The sequence below is a fragment of the Chiloscyllium plagiosum genome, chromosome 15 (genome assembly GCF_004010195.1).
Source record: "Chiloscyllium plagiosum isolate BGI_BamShark_2017 chromosome 15, ASM401019v2, whole genome shotgun sequence".
In the NCBI taxonomy this organism is placed as follows: Eukaryota; Metazoa; Chordata; class Chondrichthyes; order Orectolobiformes; family Hemiscylliidae; genus Chiloscyllium; species Chiloscyllium plagiosum.
Genome location: NC_057724.1, coordinates 9,343,142 through 9,358,323, shown reverse-complemented (window position 1 = coordinate 9,358,323; position 15,182 = coordinate 9,343,142). Strand labels below are relative to the sequence as shown.

Here is a 15,182-nt window from a genome sequence, read left to right as displayed (position 1 = left end):
GGGAAATGTAAAGTAATAGGGCAGGCAATGGGTCTGGGTACGATACTCTTCATAGCTCGGTGTGGACTTGTTGGGCCTACTGGTCTGTTTCTACCCTGTAGTGAGTCTATGATAACGGCTTTGAAGAATGCCAAATCCTTAGCACCAATTGATTTCAGTTGTAGGGTTTTAAAGCGTGTAGATAAGAACATTGCAGATGCTGTAATTATTATCTTAGAATGTTCTTTTGGTATGAGAATTCTTCCTTCACATTAGAAAAATTGTATAGCCTTTCAATAAAGTGAAGTGAGAGAAAGAAAATGGTTGATTTCAGATCCATTTGTAATCAAGGATTACAAAATTCTGCAATTGGGAAAAGGAGATGAACATCTTGATTAGAGAGAGCTAGCAAGGATTTGTAAAGAATAGGTCATACCTGACTAACCTGAATTTTTATTCGCAAGGTCATGAATGTCATGAACAGGACTTTGTTGGTGTAAGATATTTGTATTAATTTTTCCAAAGGTGTTTGAGAAAATCCATCATGAGTACTGATAGCTAAAATTGACACTCCTGGAATTGAAGGCATTTTATCAACTGAGTGCAAAGAGACAAAGGTGTATTATGTTAGGCACGCGCAATGGCTTAATGTGACTAATAGTTTCATTCAGAGATCTGTATTAGGGCTTCAATTATTGGTCTTATTTTATTAGTTTGGATAATGAGATAGAAAAGCACATTTCCAATGTAGTGCCCAAAACAGGGTCTTGTGCATAAAGGCAGGGGACATGGCTGAATTTACTGTTGAGTGGTTTGATATTTTTGAGTATGTTTGCCAGCTTCAACCAATTCAGTTATTCCATGTGATATCAAGATATGGTTGAAGGCATTGCTTTGCTGATAAGGCTGTGGGCTGGGAAAACATTCTGGACACTGAAGACATTCTGTACCCTTAATCAAGCTGTTCCCGTACAGTTACAATACTGGCATCTACCTGACACCGTGTAAAATTGACCTGGCACGTCCTTACAGGACAAATCCAACCCGGCCAATTACTGCCCTGTTGGTTTACTTTCAATTGGTTGAAAAGTGTTGATTGATGCTCAGTTTAGGTTGTGACAGGCTCATCAGCTCCTGATCTCACAGCATTCATCCAAACATGGTCAAAAGACCTGAACCCAAGATGGGAAGTGAGGGTGATCACCCTTCACATCGAGGCATCTTTTGACCAAATGTGGCAACAAGGACCTCTAGCTAAAGTGCGTTCAGTAGGATTGGGAGTGTTTGCTGATGATTGCATAATGTTTGGCACCATTTGTAACTCCTCATACTGAAGCAGTCTGTGTCCAAATGCAGCAGGAACTGGACAGCACTCGGGCTTTAGCTGATAGGTAACAAGTATTGTGTGCCAGGCAGTGATCATCTTCAACAAGACAACTATCACTGAATTCTCCACTCTCAACATCCTTGGAGTTTCACCTGAAACTGAACTGCACCACCTATATAAGTACCCTGATTGTAAGACCACATCAGAAACTGGAAATTCTGCAATAAGTAACTGCCTCCTCAAATCTGTCCATGATCTAAAAGGCACAAGTCAGTGGTGTGATGGCATATCCCCAATTACTTGGATGAATGCAGCTCCAACAACAGTCAAGACACTCAATTTCATCCAGGACAAAGCAGTTGCTGATTGGCGTCCCATCTGATACCATCAGTATTCACTCTCTCCTTGGTAGCAGCAGTGTGAACCATCTACAAGACATGGTACAACAGCCCACCAAGGCTCCTTCAACAGCCCCTTCCAAATCCATGACCTCTATCCCCTAGGAGGACAGGGGCAACAGATACATCGAAATATCATCACCTTCAAGTTCCCCTCTGAGCCACATACCAGTTTGATTTAGAACTGTATCATTGTTCCTTCACTGTCACTGGCTGAAAATCCTGGAACCCTCTAATAGCACAGGTGGTGTACCTGCTCCCATGCAGTGCAGTGTTTTTGGGTAGGCAGCTCATCACCACCTTGACAGCAATTAGAAAAAGGCAGTATCTGTTGGCTGAGCTAGGAATGTAATAATCACATGAATAATCAAAAAAAATCAGTTGAATTAGTAATTATTGGCAATATCAGGATTGCTGTGATGTCAATTTTGCTATTGTCAAGGGTAATTGATTCATGAATATATGTTGAATTGACCTTGATTGCCAACCTAAAGACATTCTTTAGGCATGTTGGATTTGTATGTTTGACAGATCGTAAACTAGGAGCTTTCAATATGTTTAGAATAACATCATTTCAGTATCACTGATGGTGAACAAACTCCAAGGACTGTAAACTGTATGGAGTCTGTAGTTGAATCATACCAAACTGTGGTGTGATGATGTTTTGGTTCTGTTTTCACAGTACAGGGGCACATTACCTACAGCCTGCCACTTTAGGACCTGGAATGTGGTGAAGCTTGAGGCTTTCTGCAGGGATAAAGTATCCAATCTCCTGTTTGCCTCTGCTAACACTTTGGGTATCATTCTTTTACAACTTGTTTGTTTAAATTTCTGTGTGGTGCTGCAAATTGCAATACTTGAAAACTACTTTAATGCCTTTTATTTTGGTGATTCATTTGTGTTTTGATTAAAGGGTATGATTTGTGGGTGGATCTTGTGCCTGAAGAATATTTGAATTGGACAGCTGGTAAAGCACTTCAATTTTGAATTGGATTTTCTGGATTCAGAGAAGTAGTTCATGTGGGGATCCTGCACTGTGGTCTTGGTAGCCATTTACTAGTTGGTTTTGCTAGACCCACAAAGGAGGTTCTGGGGTGGCCAGGCAGGGAGAGGCTTTTATTCTTCACTGTCATTATTCTAAACTTTGTGATGCTGCCTTTGAATTGCAGTTCTGAGAGTCTTGGAACAAAATGCTTGAAATGTTACTCTGTTTCATTTGGTAAGTGTCCACATTAGTTGTGATGAACTATTTATGTAGAAGATGGATGAAAGAAGAGATGCTCCAAGATTATAAATACTACACTCTATGTTGCTTGTAGTTTGACAAATCGCTTCTGTTAGACTTGATTTCTGTTCTTTATCCTTTAATATAAACACTGCTGGTTTACAGGAAGTTTTTCATTTGAGGAAGGCCGAAAATGTAAAGTGGACGAAAATTGTTCTCTGGTGTTTATCTAGAAGCCTGTTTTCTGTTATTTTTATGGCATTCTTCCCAGCGTGGATTAAATTTGAAATCAACTTCATATGGTTTTCAAAAATTCACTTGGCAGATTTTTGTTGTTTTCTGGGAAATTAATGGATTATGAATCTAAATGATTTTTATTGGAGTCTTCAATTTATTTTCCTGTAAAATGAATATTATTATTTCAAAATTACATTTCTAAGGATATAAAATTATTTTGATGCAAGTTACAGACGCAGTAGCATTGGTACCATTTGAGTAATGCCAGTAATGGCAAGCATGCTAAGCTGCAGACCTTTCTCCAGGTTGCAGTAAACATCACGTATGACTAATACACTAATTTGACAAGTTTATATATTATCTTACTGGAGCAGAAATTATCCTATTTGTGTTAATAGGGCAGCTGTTTGAATTTCATGAGTTTGTCCCATGAGTAGAACAGTTTGTCCTGCAGAAGAAACCCATCAAAAGTCAGGATTTCACTTCATACACTTGGACATCTTGGGATAATTTTAAGAGCACTTGAGGAAACCTCTGGAAGGAAACTTATATTTTCCATGCTTTCCCCACATTTATTATGATTTGAAGAATAAACTTTATTCATATAATTTGTAGAAGTAGGTAACATGACATTTCAAAGTTGAAATTACAAAAAGTACAAATAAAATCAGGTTATTCTAATACTTTATTACTACATTTACAATTACTACATTTATTACTTGTCAAGCATAGAGTCTGAAGGGTTTTATCCAGTTTTTAGTGTTCAGTACGATAGCTGTAAGGCCTTAGACGGTGACCTTACTATCAACTGTGCTGTTGCTTAAATTTGATATGAAAGACTGACCTAGGATTTGACACATCTATTTTTGCTGCAGATCTTTTGCCTCGGTCAGAACAATCATTCTTTTAACTACTAGTTCAGACCTCTGTATTGACAGATTAAAATTAGGTTTCTTGCTTTATTGGAGTCTTGTTCCATGCCAGACTCCTCCTGGTCAGTTCATTTCCCTCCTTTGTCAAAAAAAGGGCCTGCTTCTTTTCAGCTCCATAGTAAAATATTATATAGCTGTTATTAATTGGATTCTGAGGTTTAAGGAGGGAACTAAAATTTGGAAAGGAAACTTATAGAAATTGCATGAGAATGGGTGGGGAATAGGCCAGGCAAAGCCACACAAATGGTCAGAGGTTTTGGAGGGGCTGCCTCATTTGTAATTTTGCAGTTGGCTTCTACATCCTCTAGTCTGTGCAGGCATCTTTTCTCAGTTGAAGAAGACGTCGTCTAACATTTGCAACTGAACATTTACTTGAATAGTAAAAGAATGCTTAACTGATTACAGTTAAGTAGACTGAAATAATTGGGTGAAAACTTTGTTGATGGTTGTGCACTTCAAATTTTGCTGCTTGCCATCCACATTGTGTTTTAAACCTATCAGTGTCTGAATGTCATTAATTTTTGTCAATACTTATTGCCTGCCTTGATCACAGCATTTTCTTACATTTTTAGAATGTGCTAATCAGTATCTTGGAAGATATGTATGTAGATACCAGTATAATGTTAATAGATAGATCTTTGGTGATCTGGAGGAGGTAGTAAAACACAGGCAGAAGTACACTTGTCAGCAGGTCATCAATTTAATATTCAAAAAGCAGTGAATTCTGGGTGTTTTTGATATACAGGGAGGAAATTAAAGAGGAGTCTGATGAGGAAGAGGATGATGGTATTGAATCTGAAGAGTCATTTGGACAGAAGGAAGATCCCTATGATTCAAAATCTCAAAAAATGTTGGAAATGTCTGAAGAGAAACGTGCCAAACTGCGGGAAATTGAGGTAATAAACTGTCTTTATTTAAATCTTGTATGTGTTTTAACAGATTTTTCTTACAGCAAATCAATTAAAAAACATCATTTGAAATAATATAGCTGAAAGGTTTGAGGCTTAGTAATGGCAGTGCTATCTTTCTAGACTTTGTCATCTCACTTTTAATAGCTTCTTTTATAAAGATATAGGGTAGCAGACAGGGAACTCCCACAACCAGTTGATCAGATCTAAGATCAGCAGTCTTGTTCAATCTAGTCATGAATGTGGGTGGGCAATTAATCAGCTAACAGGAGGCAGAGGCACCCCATATTACCCCATTTTCAATAATGGGGGAGCCCAGCACATCATTGCAAAAGATGAAGCTGACACATTTGCAGCAATAATCTGTCAGGATGTCTTGTAGATGATCTCTCCTGGAATTTCCTGAAGTTGCAAAGATGACAGGTGCCTGTGATTGCAGCCAATTTGTTTCATTCCACTTGCTTTCAAGAAATGACTGAAAACCTTGATAACGTCTTGGCAGTAGTACTGAAGACTTATTTCCAACCAGTTGAACTACTGACAAAACTGGAAGTCGAACACTGTCTAGGACAAAGACTTCGAGACAAAAAAAAACTGCAGATGCTGGAATCTAAAGTATACAAGGCAAGAGGCTGGAGGAACACAGCAAGCCAGGCAACGTTAGGAGATGGGAAAGTCAACGTTTTGGGTGTAAGTTTTGGACCACCTGGGACAAAGCAGCCCACTTGCACAGTAGCAGCTGTTTATACTATCAACAAGGTATACTGCAGTAACTCCCCAGTGCTCCTTCAACAGCCTCTACCACCTAGAAGGCTAAGTCTTAAGATGCATGGGAACAGCACTACCTGAAAGTTACCTTCCAAATCTCATACCATTCTGACTTGAAACTACATCGCTGTTCCTTCACTGTCAGTGGGTCAAAATCGTTCACTTCCTAACACAAAGTTTACCTACTCCCCGTGAATTTCAGCAGCCCAAGAAGACAGCTTACTGACAATTTCTTGATGGCAATTAGGATGTGCAATAAATGCTGGCCTCGCTAGCCACATCTTGTGAATCAATATAAAAAATATGCAAAGATTATCGAGGTGTCTAAACATGGAGCCTAATGTTTCAGTAGTTGTTTGAGCAACATTCTGTTGAATTGTCAAATAGATTTAACTGTTGCAGATGTAGAAAACCTGCTTAGAAGTGAGACAATCCTTTACAGTATTCCATTTGGCTGTGTTGTAACTAGTCCTGCGCTGAAATTCAAACTTTTGTTAACTGCATTCTTTATAATACTGCAGTATTTTTAGTCACAGCACACCAACATACAGCATTTAAATAAATAAGAAGTGGGAAACCATGTGGCCAATTTTGTTATCAGTCTTTCTCAATTGCTGTAATTCCGTTTTCCTATCTTAGGTGTCTGTAATGCAACATTTTTTGCCTCTTACTCAGACAACTTGGAAAATGCTTTTTATATATTGTGAATGGACTCTGTAGTTCTGCCTCTGTGTAGGCACATCTCACTACAGGAGCAATATTTTATGGACCAGTCTCATTGGCAGTGAATTGAAGGAACTGTTGTGGTAGAATGAGGTACATTCACCGTGGTAGAACTGTTGGTGAAGGAAAACTGTCAGGAGGAATAATTTATTTGAGTCTCCCATGTTGCTGCTGTCTACCAACATCAAGCTATTGTAAGACTTACTCTCAATATTTGAACCAACAACTCTGGATAACATATTGTTTATTACATTTTATTAAAAATTACATTGAAGCATAGAGAAGTTGGAACATTACATTAGTTTTTTCAGAGTTAATTTACTCTAAAAGGGAATATTCCAGAGAGAACTTCGAAAGAATGTAAGAAATAGGATTGGATTATGCTTTTGAACCTATTCTGCCATTCAATCAGATCGTGGCTGATCTGTTTCAAAGGAACTCTACCTTCCTATAACAATCCCCATATCCCTTAGCTTATTTAGGTGCTAAGCACATTATCATCAAAATATGAAACAGGAATAGATCCTCTTAAGCTAGGTCTTCCATTAATTAAGATCATGGTTGATCATTGACTTCACTTTTCAATCTGCTCCCCATATCCCTTCATTATCTGACAGACCAAAACTCTGTGCCTCAGATTTAAATATATTCAGTGATGGCACATCTGAAACCCTTAAGTTGTACAACTCGTCTCTGTATTAAATAATTGGGCTCTTATCCTGAGACTGTGTCCCCTTGTTCTAGATTCTCCAGTGAGGAACAGCACCCCTCTGTCTTCCTTATCAAGTCCCTTCATAACCTTGTATACTTGAATGAGCTTGCTTCTCATTTTGCTAAAATCCAGAGTTCATAGGCCCAACTAACTGGTCATATAGCAACATTCATCCCCCAGGAATTAATCTAGTTAACATTGTTGCATCATTTTTAAAGCAACTATTTCCTGCCTTAAGTATCAACACCAAAATTGCACGCAATCGTCCAGGTATGATCTTGCCAAAGTACTGTATAGATATAGAAAGACTTCTTTGTTGCAGTTCAGCCCCTTTGCAATAAAAACTAACATGCAAATTTCCTTTCTGGTTGATTGCTGTACCTGCATGCTGTGTTTCTTCTATTATTATACTTACTTTCTTTGTGTATCACCATTTAAAAGTTACATGCCTTTTAAAATTATTCTGAATTTCAAATCTTACAATCAAAGTGAATAACTTCACACTTGCCCATATTATATTCCACCTGTCACTTTGCCCGTTTACTTAACCTGTCAATATCTCTCTAGTCTCTTTGGGTTCTATTAATGGCTTGTGCTTCCACCCAGCTTTGTATTGTCAACAAATGTAGTTACATTATTGTCCGTCTCTTTATCTGAGTCATTGACATAGACAGCACAAAGCTGAGGCCACAGCACTGAAGATTGCGGCAATCCACAAGAAACAGACTGCTAACTTTAAAAATTAGCTGTTTATCCATATTCTTTGCTTCCTGTCCATTAACAAATCCTGTGTCCCTACTAATATGACTACTTGCAACTCCATAAGCCGTTAGTTTGCAAACTAAAGTATTGTGTGATATCTCATTGAATGCTTTTTGGAATCAGAGTATGTCGTATCAGCTGTCTCCTTTGTATCATACCAGTTATATCCTCTAAAAATATCTAAGAAACTTATCAAGCATGTTTTCTCTTTTGTGAAACCACGTTGACTTCGTGTGATGTCAGTTTCAATAATTGCAGCTAAGCAAACATAGCCTTCTGAGTGACAGAATTTGGAAGATTCACATCCCTTCATTGAAGAAATTTCTCCGCAACTCCGGTCCTGCATGGATAACCATCTTTTCTGTACTCTCCAGCCAAGGGAATGTTCTCCCAGCATCTATCCTATCAATCCCTTTGTTTGTTAGATATTTTTCAATGAGATTACCTCTCATTCTTCTAAGTTCTCAGCATTGTAGGCCTACTTCACTCCATTCTCCTCGTAGGAAAATCCACTCATGCTAAGAATCAGTCTCGTGGACCTTCCAAGGTTAAAAAAAGAACTGTGCACGATACTCATGCAGTCTCACAAAGCCTTGATGTGATTGGAGTTGGAAGAAAGGAAGTAAAAATGTAAATTGTTTCGCAAGAAAAGTTGACATTTGCCTTTTTAATTATTTGCTACATCTACATGTTTAGTTACAAAAAATAAAGTGCTGAAAAGCGAAGCAGGTCTGGCAACATCTGTGGAGAGAAAACAGTTAACAGAACCTTCTGAAGCTGTGTTTCACCAGCAGTTTGTTTTTGTGCATTTCAGACTACCAGTACAAAGTTTTTTTACATTTTTTCATGTTAACTCACTTTGATTCATGTGCAAGGACTCTCAAGTTCCTTGGGGTGCCAACATTTCCCATTTTCTCAACACACAAATAAAATGTGATTTTTTTTGTTTCCGTAAACATGCTGGGTTTTTTTTGAATGACAACTATATTTTGAATTCTTAACTCTTCATTTCTTTCTTAGCTAAAAGTAATGAAATTTCAAGATGAATTGGAATCTGGTAAAAGGACTAAGAAATCAGGAATGACTTTTCAACAACAGGTTGAGCATTATAGAAGTAAACTGTTACAAAAGGTAAGATAGTTAACTGTGGTTGGCAAGTTGCCTGAGGTTGAGCAGAGAATGAGCAACTGGTTTTCTGCACAGTATCAATTGTAACAACGTAAAGGTATGAGTAAGTGTAAATGACTAAAGCATGGAGGGCAGCAGATGACTTGCAAATTCATGAGGTGTTCCACTTTTTGGGGGCCCTCTTGTGGCACAGTGATAGTGTCGCAATCTCTGGATCAGGAGGCCTGGGTTAAAGTCCCACCTGCTCCAGAGGTGTGTAATAACCTTTCTGAACCGGGTTGATTAGAAGAATAGAGGGCGTTGAAAGCAGTATCAAAACAATTATGCCTCAGATGTCGCGATTTAAAGGAAATCATGTGTTGCATGATAGCAGCAAAATAATTATTAGTAATCTGAGAAGGAAATATTATTGCAATTCATAGTTTACATTTATATAAAGTCCATATTTTGTAACAAAAAAATGTCAAAGTCGCCTTTTTTTCACTGTGCGTAGGAAAAGGAAAAAGACCAGGATAAAGAACTAGAGAAAGAAGTTGGGGATCTTGAGAGAATAAAAGATCCAAGCAAAGAGAAAGATAAAAAGGAAAAAGATAGACCTGAAGAACGGAGCAAAGATAGAGACAGGGATAAAGTCAAGAGCAAAGATAAGGAGAAGAATAAGCTGAAGAGCAAGGATAAAGAACGCAGTAAAGATCGAGCACGGACTAAAGAGAAGCACAAGGAGAAAGGCAATTCCTCATCACCCTCCAGGTAAGCAAATACGTGAAACTGTAAAGTGGAACAAATCCTTGGAATTCTGGTAATACCTGAAGTTCAAGTTTAATTGATATGATTCACAAACTATTTTCACTTGCCACCGAATTTCATATTGTGTCCCATTCCAACTGAGTTTGGAAATAAGTTTTATTTCCACACCTCCATTTTTTCACACTATTTGAGGCAAATGATGAAGGACGTTCAGTGTCATTCTTACCTTTTGCCCGTGGAACAACTTGCATGTAGATGCACTTTTATCCCAATTCCTACAATCGTTTGCTGAGCTGATGCCTTGAAATTTCACTCTATGCATTTTAATTCTTGTGATGAGGTTTAGCCTTCTGTTAAAATGTTTGTGTGGACATCAAATGTTTTGCATAACTAAATGTTTAGAATTTAAATTGAGTCCCTCAATGACTTAAATTACGAGTTTTTACCTTGGGTTTAGATTGTGGTAAAAGTGTGAAGGTCTGTCTGATAACTGTGTGCCTATTTTGTGAAGGAAGTTTGGCAGTATCAGTTTAGTTTTTGGGAAGCATAAAGTGAATATTAATTATTTGATTGTTGGGATCTGTAACTGCTGTAGTTGTTTGTCACAGTAGCATCCAACTTAATACTGAAGGTTCAAAATATACTATTACAAAACTTGGACTCTAAATTAGACAGAGTTATGTATCGCTTTAAGTTTGGTCTGCATTTATGTGACCTAAGGAGCAGAGATGGAGTTTTAGTTCCATCATAGAGTCCAGTGAATGGGGAAAGAGGTCCTCAGTGGCACAAAAGTTTGTAAGCAAAAAGCTCCAGAACAGAAAACTTAAGATGTGGTTGAAAACATCTTTACAAGGCTGTTGCATATGAGAATAAGTAACACCTGTTAAAGAATAAGTGAACTGTTAACTGTTTGATCATTTAAAAAGAGCTATTAGCCAGATTTTCCTACGCCAGCCCATTATTATTCCAGTGTGGATTGGAGTTGCAAATGGTATCTGTGGAATCTTCATTGTAGAAGGCTTCAAAGGAATTGCCTTGGAAATTGGAATTTCTACCATGCATTTCCTCTCTGCCTCAAACTCTCTGAAATTCCTCACTTACATTGGAGAATGTGGAGAGTTCCAATGAAATTAATTAAATAGTTGCTTAGGAAAGGTCTAACTTCTGAGTAACTATTCAACTGAACCCATGCTTACCTCTCACACTGCCAGCTACACTTCCCTGGTCTGCACCCTCTCTCACTTCACCCTCCCCCAAGACCTTCAGCTGTTACCTACACTTGGATATTGAGATTATAACATGGATACTGTTCCATTGGTGAAGTTTCATATTAGTAGCCTTGATTAGAATTTTTCTTAGTTTGAACTAAGCAGACCAGCATTTATGGATTAGGATCAGTGAGAGAGCATCAGCCCGGGCATCATCTCCATAGCTCAAAACATAAAATAGAAAGAGGCTTGTTTTAATTTAAATTCATCTTGTTACTAGGAAGGAAAGCAATAATTGAACAATATAATCATTTGCATACATTTCAGAATCTTTAGAAAAAACAGGTTTAACAATGCCATTTGGGTAAACTTTAACCAATGTACTGTCGTTGGAAGTACTTTAACATTGCGTTTGTATTTTAGGAAAAGGAGGTGTACAAGCTCCCCAAGTCCATCAAGAAGCATCCGATGTGAAATATCTGTGTCTCCTTGGTCTGAAAGGTCACTACTAAAAGAAAATACCCTGTCTAGGTCTCCGTCCCCAGCATATAAAGATTCCCCAAGACAGAGCAGCAAACGGAAAAAAAGGTAGGTGCTATCTTCATACAATCTGTGTTTGACAATTGGTTAGTCTGCAATGAGGAGCATAGAATTTTCTTACAGAAGTTTCTTAGCATGTAGGTTAACTAGTCGAAATTACACTTTTTTCAAATAGGTCCATCAATATTCGGGATTCGTATCTCGTGTTAAATCTTTTGGTAATATTTATGCTTGCATTTATTTATTCCAATTTTTTTGGTAGATCTTGGTCTCGATCAAAATCACCTAAAAAGTCAAAGCATTCTCGTTCAAGTTCTCCGAAGAAATCAAGGCGATCGAGGTCGCGCTCAAGGACTCCTCACCGGTCTCACAAAAAGTCAAAGAAGAGCAAGCGCTGACGTCCATTAGGTTTGCTTCTGCGCGATTATGTACATAAAGGATGATGCAGCATTTTTTTGTACTTTGTTTTGCCCCTTTGTTACTCTTTTCCATTTGTTTTATAGATGGAATAAATATTTGCTTTTGTATTTGGATAACTGCAACTCATGTTTAAAATGGGAATGTGATTCCGATCTGAAAATGGTGATCAGTTAGAAATAATCTGTGTAACTGTTGTTCTTGCAGTGTAAAGAATTCACTTCTGCTCCGCTACCTAGTTTTGCTTTTGCTTCAATACAGGTGTTGTGGTTTTTTATATATAATTACACAGTGAAGAGCTGCAGGGCCAGTATTTTTGTTTTGTTTTGTGACCCATATGCATCTCTGTTCTGTTTCTGTAATTACCGCAACATTTAAATAAACTTTTGTGGCTCCTTTCATGGTATTGCTCGGTTTTATTCAGCATAATGGGTCCACACAGTAGCTTTATCATAATGAGTATATGCTTTTCCTATGAGGGTGTGGGTTATCCATCTTGAGTTAAGTGCCACCTGTGACCTAAGGAGCAGCAGGAGTCTTATCCCCTGATGATTCTACAAGGAAATGTCTCCATTTTCCTCTTTCTATCAGTACAGCTGCTTGGCAGTTAAAAATGAAAAATTGAACAGATGTTTTCCAGTCGTATCAGGACTTCTGATGCACCTTCAAAGTTATAGTAGTGTAAATACACAATATAAGTATTCTAGCCTTGATCTTTTCTATCTTTTTCACTCTGCTGGGAGAAGCTTCCATAGTTTCTTATAATGCATCAAGTATAAATGAAGTATTAAACTGAATTATCACAATGAGGTGTATATGTATTTGCTTTCTCTCTCAACCCCTCACTACAGAATTTTAAGGTTGTTGCCCTGGTTCATGGTCAATGGTGCGGTATCCAAGACCCTTTTTATTTTGGCAACATCTTCTCTATTGTAGCCATGTGCAGACCTGTTGACAGTCTGTACTAAAGAGAAGTTTTCCTATTTAATTTTCTTTTGAAGAAAAACTTGACTTACACATCTTTGTTTTGCAATATAGTAGGTAAGTAAAATTCTTTTCCAATGCTGGCCCAGACCCTGTCTGTTTTTGGACACCAATGTTATGTATAACATGGAGAGATTCTTCACTCAGCTTCAGAAAGTTATTTCATTTATTTATTTTTTGTAAACAGAATTAAGAGGGAGCTTAGCCAAAAGTCATAAAACCCATCAATGCTGGATCGTTGAGATTTTTAAAGTCAAGTTGAACCTTAATTTGAAAGTATGTTGTAGATGTTTTACTAATGTATTTTAATATCCATCATGCATTGGATGATTGAGTAGCTGCAGAATATTGACCCTTTAAGATCATCAATCACAGACGTCATCTTCTCCCCTGCTAATATTATATCAAGATTGTCTCTCAGTTCCATTTTTCCATTAACAATTCTTCACTTGATATCTGAGCTGAAGATTCAACTTGACCCAGCCCCAGGACTATGCTAATTACAATTTTGTACTTTGCAATTTATTTCTGAAGCTTTTTTTTTGTTGTTTTATAGTGCCCCTTGGCCTGTAGTGAAGTGCCCTGAAATTCCTCCCAACTTCTCAAAATTTCCAGATGTACCTCTTCAGGTTAAATAAGACTTTGTGAGCCATAAATTTATAGAATGAAGTCCTTGCGTAAAATAGTAATGTACATGAAGCATTGGATGAACATGTACCTTGGATACCAGCTCAGCAAAAGAATTATTAAACTTATAAACTTCTGAATGAGCCTCCCTCTTCAAAATCTCATTAAGTTGGAATAAAAGTCTGTGCCTTAACCATTTTGGAGCCTGATCACCCTTTCTTTTGAGTCAAGATTTGCAGAATAAATTAGATATTGACTTGTCATTCTTTAACTGCTGACTTCATAACCATAATGCAATGTGTGCTAAATAAAATTACTTGCCCTTTGTACTGACATGACATGCTCACAAGTTATTAATTGTGCATTTATAAAAATGGAGCAGTTTAACTAGTTATTTGTTGTTAGGATCATTCCATGTCTTCATACTAAAGGCATATTTTACCAGGCACACCCACTCTTTCTGATTTAAAGTTTCATGTTAATACTTTTTCAAGCTGTTTCCCATTGGGAGGCTTAAATTGTCATGACTCCAGAGCTGAGAAAGAGTCTGGGTGGGAGAGCAGAAGAGAGACCTGCAGAGTTTTAAATAAAAAGCTTTTCACTAGGTTTTACTGGACAGAATTCAGGCCTCTGACATCAGGCAGTGGACTATGTCCACTCTTTTAAAAAATAAGTGAAGATTTAAAGGGATCTTGCAACTTGTCACTCAGTTGGAGTTCCTTGACAGCTATTGGTGTTTCAGAGCTCATACCCATTTGCACTTTAAAAAAAAGTTAAAGTTTAAGCAGTTTTGAGGAAGGGTCACCGGACCAGAAACATTAACTCTGATTTCTCTTCACAGATGCTGCCAAATCTGCTGAACTTTTCCAGCAACTTTTTGTTTCTAAGTAAGGCTTGCAGTTTTTTGGTATTATTGAAATCCAAAAACCCACATTTTGAGTGTATCAACAAGATCCAGTGAACATCTTTCTCTGTAAATTTCATTATGACATTAATTCTCATGTGTTTCTGGTGTTGAGTGACTGTAATATCAAGCAGACTAAGTCAATCACTTTGAAGAGTCCTCATGAATAACTACCTAGAAGGTAAGGAGCAAGTTTATTGTTTATTTTTTGGTGAACAATATATAGATTGGGACACACATTAGATTAATGTAGAAGATGGAAGATCATAAACATAAAATAGTTAAATCTAGAATTTTTATGAAGGGGTGGGGATATTTGGCAATGACCCAGAAAAAATAATTTTCTGTTTGTACAGAGGTGTGCTGTGCTCTCACAAATGCCACAGAAGTAGCGTCAAGGTACTGCAACCTCCTCTCCATTACCTTCTTTTCATGTACAGAATTTGTTCATGATGTTAGACTGTTAGAGGAGAATGCTTGATAATCAAACCCCAGCACTCCACCTTTGTGTAAATGTCTTGATTCAGTTGCCAATATGACTATTTATTTCTCTTTGGAGATTGTCAAAAATAAGACAAACATCTACCAAACTTCATGAGCTCAAAACAGTCCGCTTATTATGGACAAAACTTATTTTTAAATCAACAGTTATGTTC

General features: G+C 37.5%; 1 protein-coding gene across 3 annotated transcripts in view; it reads left to right on the top strand.

Annotated features, from left to right (window-relative positions):
• LOC122557097 (U2 snRNP-associated SURP motif-containing protein-like) overlaps positions 1-12,410 on the top strand; it is a 43,303-nt gene extending 30,893 nt beyond the window's left edge. For 2 of the 3 annotated variants that reach the window (XM_043704393.1, XM_043704395.1), the window contains 5 exons: positions 4,844-4,994; positions 8,992-9,102; positions 9,593-9,849; positions 11,478-11,642; positions 11,857-12,410. In XM_043704393.1, coding sequence (XP_043560328.1) covers positions 4,844-4,994; positions 8,992-9,102; positions 9,593-9,849; positions 11,478-11,642; positions 11,857-11,992 — 820 coding nt within the window. In that variant the 3' untranslated portion in view covers positions 11,993-12,410. The remainder of the gene's footprint in view (positions 1-4,843; positions 4,995-8,991; positions 9,103-9,592; positions 9,850-11,477; positions 11,643-11,856) is intronic. The other variant, XM_043704394.1, reaches the window with a different exon arrangement.
• Positions 12,411-15,182: the final 2,772 nt, after the last annotated feature.